This window comes from Chaetura pelagica, unplaced genomic scaffold (genome assembly GCF_000747805.2).
Source record: "Chaetura pelagica isolate M959 unplaced genomic scaffold, ChaPel_1.0 scaffold76, whole genome shotgun sequence".
Classification (NCBI taxonomy): Eukaryota; Metazoa; Chordata; class Aves; order Apodiformes; family Apodidae; genus Chaetura; species Chaetura pelagica.
Window position 1 is genome coordinate 10,227,229 of NW_009970723.1, and position 9,575 is coordinate 10,236,803.

At 37.4% G+C, this 9,575-nt stretch overlaps 1 protein-coding gene across 1 annotated transcript in view; it reads right to left on the minus strand.

The window, feature by feature from the left end:
* Positions 1-456: 456 nt before the first annotated feature.
* The window catches only part of PABPC1 (poly(A) binding protein, cytoplasmic 1), an 11,275-nt gene continuing 2,156 nt past the window's right edge, over positions 457-9,575 (minus strand). Inside the window, exons 3-14 of the mRNA XM_010006454.1 lie at positions 9,181-9,320; positions 7,807-7,901; positions 6,129-6,266; positions 5,938-6,033; positions 5,021-5,293; positions 4,741-4,834; positions 4,439-4,549; positions 3,505-3,656; positions 2,984-3,068; positions 2,672-2,802; positions 2,280-2,375; positions 457-898 (exon numbers count right to left, since the gene is read on the minus strand). Of these exons, the coding sequence (XP_010004756.1) occupies positions 2,283-2,375; positions 2,672-2,802; positions 2,984-3,068; positions 3,505-3,656; positions 4,439-4,549; positions 4,741-4,834; positions 5,021-5,293; positions 5,938-6,033; positions 6,129-6,266; positions 7,807-7,901; positions 9,181-9,320 (1,408 nt within the window). The 3' untranslated portion in view covers positions 457-898; positions 2,280-2,282. The remainder of the gene's footprint in view (positions 899-2,279; positions 2,376-2,671; positions 2,803-2,983; positions 3,069-3,504; positions 3,657-4,438; positions 4,550-4,740; positions 4,835-5,020; positions 5,294-5,937; positions 6,034-6,128; positions 6,267-7,806; positions 7,902-9,180; positions 9,321-9,575) is intronic.

Here is a 9,575-nt window from a genome sequence, read left to right on the forward strand (position 1 = left end):
TTTATTCACCTGTATCCATAATACTCTGTCCTCAACTCAGGGATCATTAGTCATCTAAAGACACAGCTGGAGACCTAACGCAGATTGTTCCTCTGACCAAAACCTGTGAGAACAAACATCATGTGCAGGTGGTCCAATGGGAACACATGCTGGTATGTTACACAATTCCAACATGTAACAGTCCTTACTGATCATCTCAAGGCAGGGTATTTGAAGGTCTATTTCTAATTAGACAATGACAAGAGCTCAGATACCATACTATGAAGGATGTAAAACCCAAATGTGGCTCTAGCTGTTTTTTTTTATTTAATGCCTAAGTTTATATTATCAGTAACAGGTGGCTAGACAGAAATTTCTAGAAATTAGCCTCTAAGATATACTAAAGAATGGAACACTAACTTGGCATTCTGAAACTTACCAAAAACACACTGTACAAAAGAAACAATCACAAGGAAGTCAGTGTTTAAGGAATTTTTATTAAACCAAGAATTTTATAATCCAAATTACGTTTCTTTGCTCAGCTATCAATTCTCACTGTCAACTAAAACAGTGGTGATATTCTGAGCTTTTCCACAGTAAAGAATTACAAAATTAAAGAAAGGAATGCTTTAAATTTTTGTACTGTGCTGAAAATTCTTTTCCCCCGGGTTTATAAAACATTAATTTGTATTTTTTATTTTACTATTTTTTTTTAAATTTTAAATCAATAAGTAATCTAGGACTAGCACTTGTTTAGCTAGCCCCGGCGTTGCTGTGTACATAAGCTTCAAAGTTTCCTTTCCTTTTTTTATTTATTTTATATTTTGCAATGTTTTTCTCAATATTTAATAGTTTTTCCATGTTTAGATTTTTTTTTTCTTCGGTGAAGCGAAGTTCTAGATTGTAGTCCCGGATCTTCCTGTGAACAAAAACCATGCTGTTAGGTTTTAAAATCAAAGCGGCACTGCATGTTTTCCGACAGGTTTTCTGCAAGTGTAAGCCTTTGTAAAGTACTTTGGGCTTTCACAGTACTTATCATATAGAAGTTCTTCACAAGCAGTAAGGTATCAGAGGTATCTCCCACTTTTTAGAGACATGGAAGTAAAGCACGCCAAGTCTGTGATATGTGGTAGGACACAACTGACTCTAGACCTGAACAGTACTGGGCACAGCCTGACCTTGAGCAACAGCTACACACGATAATTCATTACTCTAACTACCTGCTGAAAATTCTTTTCCCCCGGGTTTATAAAACATTAATTTGTATTTTTTATTTTACTATTTTTTTTTAAATTTTAAATCAATAAGTAATCTAGGACTAGCACTTGTTTAGCTAGCCCCGGCGTTGCTGTGTACATAAGCTTCAAAGTTTCCTTTCCTTTTTTTATTTATTTTATATTTTGCAATGTTTTTCTCAATATTTAATAGTTTTTCCATGTTTAGATTTTTTTTTTCTTCGGTGAAGCGAAGTTCTAGATTGTAGTCCCGGATCTTCCTGTGAACAAAAACCATGCTGTTAGGTTTTAAAATCAAAGCGGCACTGCATGTTTTCCGACAGGTTTTCTGCAAGTGTAAGCCTTTGTAAAGTACTTTGGGCTTTCACAGTACTTATCATATAGAAGTTCTTCACAAGCAGTAAGGTATCAGAGGTATCTCCCACTTTTTAGAGACATGGAAGTAAAGCACGCCAAGTCTGTGATATGTGGTAGGACACAACTGACTCTAGACCTGAACAGTACTGGGCACAGCCTGACCTTGAGCAACAGCTACACACGATAATTCATTACTCTAACTACCTTGACTGCAGATCACCTCTACTCTCAAGACCAGATTACCCTTTATCTCTTCCTGTTATGCAAAATTAAGATACTAACCCCACAGAAGGCAAGACAGAAAATAAGTATTTTAATTGACAAAGTTAAATTCACCAGAATGTGAAGACAATGTCATTTCATTTTTAATTACTGTACAATTTTGTACAGTATTGTCAAGTGTATACAAATCATAGTGTAAATAAGCTACTGAATTGCTAATGAAAAATACTGTTGGAATACTGTTTTAAGTTTACTTCCACAACTTCCTCTTGAACAACAGCATGAATAGTCAGTAGCATTTGCTGAAGGAGAGCTACAGAACTGAACAACAGGCTTGAGCACAAAATTTGCTTACAACTGTTGCCGTAGCTGTTACTTTGTGTCACTGCAGAAGATACAGATCCTGGAAGCACTCTGCTTACAAGGCCATCGAGTAAGGACTATTGCCTGAGTCATCTATGAAATCACAGAGCTCAGAAAACTTACTTATTAAACACTTGGAACCCCAGTGGGATTATTAACTGCCTTTTGAGCAGCCTCTTTAGCTTGGTGGGCTTGTAGTACGGCTACAGCTTCATCAACCTGTTAAGTAAAAAAAAATAATAAAGGGAAGCTTAGCAATTTCTGTATGTTTAAGTTAATGAAACAGTTTAAATTATACATACAAACAATGCCTGCATTGTTTAGTGGAAAAGGGTAACATAACAGTTCCAGGTCATGCTGACGTAAGTCACTGCCACCCTCAAAGAGGCTATTCTTACATCTCGTCCTGTACCACTGTTGCATTGCTGCTACTCCACTGTGCCAGCATAAACACCTGCTAAATCAGTGTAGACTTAATTGCTGATAACACTAGCAGAAGGTAAAAGTCCACTTACCTTCGAACGAAGAGACTCAGGAGACTCAAGCATGTGGAGGAGTTCAGAGTTGTCAATCTCCAACAACATCCCAGTGATCTTGCCCGCCAGAGTAGGGTGCATGCTTTGAATGAGAGGAAATAGGCGTTCCCCTAGGGAGAACAAAGCTCATCAGTGACAAACCTCATCTGACAAACACAGCCTAGATTTAAAGGAAAAGGCAAACAAACACCTTGTTATACTGCCAACAGAATTTATTCTGCATTTGAAGATGGATAAAAGAGTACTCTCTCCTTCTGCTACAAGGCATACAGTAAGGTATTGAGTACATACCTAACATCTGCTTTTGTTCTTGTGGAGGGGCAGAAGCCAACATGGAAGCAGTCAAGGGTTCCTGACCTTGCACATGGACAGCAGGCTGCAAATTAATTTAACATCATTTCAAAATTAAATTCTAGTTCGTAACTAGGTACAGCTTCAAATATCCAGTGTTCCAAAACTCAGCATAAGCAATGCCTACACTGTCAGAAAGGTGACAAATTACAACAGAGTCAATTTAATCAAATAGTGCTGGTTAGAGCTGAGTGATACTGAGATTATTATCATCAACAGCTTGAGGCTGAGGTATCAAGCAACTGGAAAATACCAAGCAACAGAGGATCACATCCTGTCCCAGATGAACTTGAAATACACTTAAAACCCCAAGGCTGTAACTCTGCTGCCATAATACAGAGCCTGAATTCTAAAATAACAGACAACTCTCAGTAATAAGGGCCTCCCCCCCACCTCCTGCTGTCACCTTCCCCTGCAAAAAGCACCAACAAGAGCATGGGCCAGTTCCTAAAGTCACATACCTGCTGCATGGCAACCTGTGGCTGTGTATTAAGATGCTGCTGAGGATTACGAACACCTGCAGCGTATTTGTACTGTGGTACTGTGCGTACAGCAGGAGTAGGTGCAGTGGCTGCTGCAGGACGTGGACCAATTGTTTGTGTGCCTGTATTAGCTGAAAAAATAACAATTCCATATGTGAAGAATTTTTTTTTATTTAGTCCACACTATGCAAGTTAAAAACAACAAACCAGCTCACACTGAGGATCTAATTTAGGTACTGTATTATAGTAATCTCAGTAGTACTGCCAACTGCCACATCTAAAGTTCAAATCTCAGCTTTTAATGAATGTTACTTTCCAGTCAGTTCAACAATGAATTGCTTTTCTTACATGGTATTGAAAAAAGACCTATGAGAAAACATACTTTGGTTGGGTATTAACTGAATTTCATTCTAACCTCATGTAACACTTGATTTCATAAGCATGTTATGTCAACAGTCATGAAGTATACCTACTTCATTAAATACTGCTGCCTAATACATTCTGAAATAATTAAGACTCCATTACAATCATTAATTCAGCAATGTGCAGATTCTGCATACATGATACTAGCTCATAGTACTCTACGACATAATAGTAAGACCCCAAATTGTATAATCTCAGTATTTTTAAATACATCCTATTATAATTGTCATAAATTATGTTTAGAAATGGCAGAGGCTGCCATACAGTATTACTAAAATGCACACTATAAGCAATGTTTCATGCTAAGGAGATGGGGCCACAGCAGCAGTTGTCATCTTTGCAACTACTAGAAGGTGTCACTATCCTGCTCAGACTGAGCCACGAAAGTAGAGTGACACTGAATGTTATCAAATGCTTTTGAGAGGTCATTCAGAATCTGAAATATTACCGAAGAAGTCTAATACTTAAAGCTTGCATAAATGAAACTCACCAACACGTTGTGCTGACATGACTCGTGGAACTTGTGAAGAAGCTGGTCTCATGGTACTAAATGGTGGTCTGGGTGCTGCTGGGCGGATAGCACCAGGCATGTTTTGGAATGCTATGTTTTAGAGAAAATACATTAAGTTACATGCTGAAACACCAATTGTGACAAAACACTAATGTGACAAAAAGAATACTGCAATGTCATGATAATGTATTTAAAATACTGCAATGTCATGATAATGTATTTAAAAGTGCAAAGATAAACGCTATGGAGTTTAATCACTGGAAAGAGATAAAGTGACTTACGATGAGGTCTGGCACCCTGAGCAGTCCAGCGAGGACTGGGTCTAGCAAGTTGAGCGAGTTGGTTAGTAGGATAGTATGCAGCACGGTTCTGAGTCTGTCAAATATGAAAACATTGTGTAACTTTGTTATCTTTGAAGGCCATGCTGAACAGTCATCACCTTTCTGGTATGAAACTAGAATGCTGAAATTATGGACACATGCTAATAGTTCTATTTACTAGTAAATCTAACCAAATTTCATACACAATACAAAACATCCAGTTACTCATCTCTCTACGTACCTGTGGGATAGCTGCCATGAAGTATCCTGAAGGAGGTGCTGGCTGGTAAGGGTTGATGACAGGATTAGGTACTGCTCTTACAGTTGCCATTCTCTGCATATACTGGTTGGTGAGATGAGCTTGGCGCTCCTCCTTACGCTGGGCTAGAGCTACATATAATGGTTTAGTAGCCACAATTCTACCATTCATTTCTGTGACAGCTTTGGTGGCTTCTTCTGGTGATGAAAAGCACACAAATCCAAATCCTTTGCTGCGGCCACCTTCCATCATGACCTGTCAGTACAAAATTTAGTTTTAAGACAAGAGAATGTTGTACCTCATCAACTCAAGAGTTTCTTTTTTCAGCTTACTACAGCTACACAGGTCTGTTTTACAGAACCACAGAATCTTAGGGCTTGGAAGGGACCTCCAAAGATCACTAGTCCAACCCCCCCTGCCAGAGCAGGATCCTCTAGAATACTGGAATGTGTCCAGGTGGGTTTTGAATGTCTCCAGCAAAGGAGACTCCACAACCTCTCTGAGCAGCCTGTTCTAGTGCTCTGTCACTCTCACAGGAAAGAAGTTTTGGTTTAATTTTTGTTTTGACTGAATTCATAAAAAGGAATAATTGCTTAATTAATAGCTAACCATTTACTGAATACAGATTAAAATCTCAGTGAAGTAATAACGAGCACATTATTGCTCTGAAGATGTAATTTCTCACATTAATTTCAGTATCCAGTTTATTTCAAGAAAGGATGACCACAAGCATTTAACCTCAGATGTACAATAATCAAGAAAGCAGATGTTCACATTCATCGTAGTGGTGGTAAGTGACTGGGTCACATCTGTTAGTCAGTGAGATAAATCAGCTCTTCCTTGGTGAAGGACCACTATTAATTTTCAGAGAAAGAACAAGCACAATCTATCAACTTTACCTTTGCACTAGTGATTGTACCAAATGGGGAGAATTCTTTTCGAAGGCGCTCATCATCAATCCCATCATCAAGATTTTTCACATAAAGGTTTACACCCTAAAAAAAAGGCAAGTTATTTCAGAAAGCAAATGGTCTGTGTAAATCTAAAAATATTGTAGAATAAAGTTAATCCTCCTGGATTAAAACGCAACCTGGTATCTGGTGATCCTGTCCTGCTTCATTTGCTCAAACTTGCGCTTCAGCTCCGTCTGTCTTTCCACCTTTTTCTGGGCCCGGCCAACATAGATTTGTTTCCCATTGAGCTCTTTCCCATTCATCTCATCTACAGCCTTCATTAATAAACAAGAGGTTAGCAGTGCTTCATACTCCAGTGCTTTGCAGGCATACAAAATAAATGTAATTCAAATATAAAAAGTTAATGTAAGGATTACAGAAAAAGGGCCAACCTAGCTAAAATATCACTAGCTGGTACAAAGTATCATAAGAGTTCCCTGCTTAAGATAAAATGGAAATTGCTTTCTGATTGTGCTTCTGTCCAGCTAAAGAAAAATCACAAGGAATTAGAAAAAACTTTTATGAAGTTGGATAAAAACATTAAATATCAAGTCACATAAAGAGCTACTTCTCCAACCGTATCTTCCTAAAAACACAGAAAAGAAAGCAAGTTAAGGTGAAAAGCTCCAATTTACACAACTGACTTCGGTTTTAAAAGTAATATCTGGAACTGTATTATCTATCAGATTGTCTTATACAGTATGTTAAGCTACAGTTGGCATACATGGCTCTTTTTTCCCCCCTCTTTAGTTTTTAGTATTTCATTAACAAAATACTTAAAGAGTATGAAAATATGAACTTTTTTTTTCCTTTATGCTGTTTTGAGTTACAGCTATCAAGACACAAAAACTCTGGCACAGATTTACTCAATGATTTAAAACCAAAAGTCACCAGTTTGTTGTATACCACTGTGATCAAAGCCCTTAAACATGCTTTTACTGAGATATTGGAATTTTGTGTTATTTACAATACCCAACATGTGATTCTGACTACTATAAGATAAACAATTTGTCATTGAATGTATGCAAGACAGAACAATGTAGATGTGATTTGTTCTAATCTCTTGCTTGTACACTTGCACTACTGACAAATCACCAAAGTCCCTTTTGAAAAGCAAACTTTGTTTGTTGCCCTGATTTGTTCCGTGCTGAGTTTTCTCCTGCTGTTCTGTCCCTACTGCCACAATCACCCAACACATCAAAGCAACCAGCTAACAAAGAGTTTATATAGCTTACTGGCATGCTACAGGCATTTACATGAATTAAAAGGTCCCTTCTTCCAAAGTTACTCTTCAGAGTAAAAGCAGTATCACAGGCTCCACAACCAACTATTTTCTTAGAGCTGTGCCAAATGTGCTCCATAAAACTAAAAGCTTAAGTCCTGAAGTTTGAAAACACCATCCTTTCTGCCTTGCACACATTGTGTAACCAGATTTAATCCACCGATTCACCTGGTTTCAGAAGAGATGTAACAATTTACGATGCTTGCATGTTGCCCAGCATGAGGGAGTCCAAAACTCATAGAGACCTTTAAGCCCAACTACATCAGACTATTCAAGATTCCCCAATTCTATACTAGTTCCAGCTGTCTCAGAGTACGTTGACTTAAGAGGCTCCTCAAATAAACTGACATTTGCTCATAAGAAAGCATTCTAAATGACAGAAACCATGCCAGATCTTTTAGGAAGCAGATACCTGCTTTTCCAGTGTCCTTGATAAAGCCCTTAAGTGAATTCACACAATTTCAAACCACTCAATGAAGTGCATTATTTGTGTTTCAGATACAGAATTCCTAAAATGAGGTCCAAAAGCTTACTTTTTGGGCATCCTCATGTCTTTCAAAACTAACAAAGCCAAAGCCTTTGGATTTCCCACTCTCGTCGGTCATGACTTTCACACTTAGGGCAGGACCTAAAAAGAGAATTAAATACTTATGCTTCATACACAGAGTGTATTCTCTTCACCTTTTGAAAATCCTTTTATAAGTCTTAATATTTAGTTTCACTAGTAACACAAAGGTCTTCTGCACCGGTAACAGAATCTAGTAAACATCATGCATCAATATAAAATTGCTGATTTACCCCAGTGTTGAACTTAAATTACAGCTGAAGTCTGCCATGCTGAATTTCTTTCCCATTGTATTTTCAACCAAAAAGGGGTAGGAATGTCATGTCAAAGTGAATGAAATTTTTCTTATCATTAAAAATTACAACATTAAAAAAGCATTACTGCTTCCGTCTTTTGATGATACTCAAAACTAGAGGAGGTCTTTCTGTTAGGTATATGGTTATGCATTTATCCTTGTGAAAGAAAAGCCATCCCAGTTCAGCAGTTCCAAACCTCTGAAAAAATGTAGTGCAGAGGCTCAATTGAGACAGATAGTAGCAGCTAAGTTCACCACTGTTTCAACCACAGATACTTCAACAGTGGAAAGGAATTTCCTGTAGATGCTGCTTACAGCTGCTACAGAATATCTCATACCTGAGGCTTTGTCTTGTTTTACACATGATATCTACTTGAGAACAGCAAAAGCAGAGCGGAAAGAAAATACTCAAAAAAAGCTGAGACTGAGTAAAGTATGTGTGTCATACAAACTAGTATAAATACCTGTAATTGAAGTTTATATTTTCCTATTTCAGTGGTGACACATACATTACTAAATCATGATCATCTCATAATTTTGCCCTGTGCAAAACTACAGATTAAGACAGAACCAATAGTTTGCCAATGGAAAATTTCCTTGTAATTTCATACTAGGTCAACCATAAAGCAGCTGAATAAATAAAACAGTGATACTCTGAGTAAAGAAGTCTGCAAGTCAACAAACAGCAAACTCATTTGCCATGTATCTTGTATAGTGAATTCATAACAAGAATCTGTACTAAATCAGGAAACACTTTAAGCCTGAAAAATCTGCAAAACCCATTGAAAAGACTATTCAGGACACATTTTCAGATGGCAGGATTATATTACGCTATTCTGGCTACTTACAATTCTGCAGAGAATATTACTGCACTTGAATCTGAAAATGGAAGCACTAACTTTTCAGTATCTTTAAAAAAAAAAAAGTTATTAAATCAAAATCAGCCAGGCAGCCAATTCCTTGTTCCTGTAAGGCACTGTGTAGATGAAATATAAGTAAGCTGAAGTTCACTCGTGTTCATATAAACTTAAAGTCTTAAGACATTACCAAACTTGCCAAAGAGTTCCTTAAGTCTCTCATCATCCATGTCTTCTCCAAAATTCTTGATGTAAACATTAGTGAATTCCTTTGCTCTGGCTCCAAGCTCTGCCTCACGTTCCTTGCGGGATTTAAACCTTCCAACAAATCTAGTTGCAGGAGAAAAGAATCATGTAGTTTAAAGCAAGTCTGTCAAGGTTTAAAAATTTACTTTAATTCTCTGCCAAAATATTTTATTTTTAATAATTGTCATTGTTTATTATAGACACGAGATTCTTTAGATAAAATACTGACAGGAAAACTCCATCAGAAAAACAATTTCACTACCCTTTGCTACATCCATGTGTTTATCACAGCTACTGGCAGAAATACGCTTTCAAGCCATTGGCGGGGTTGTTCACTCC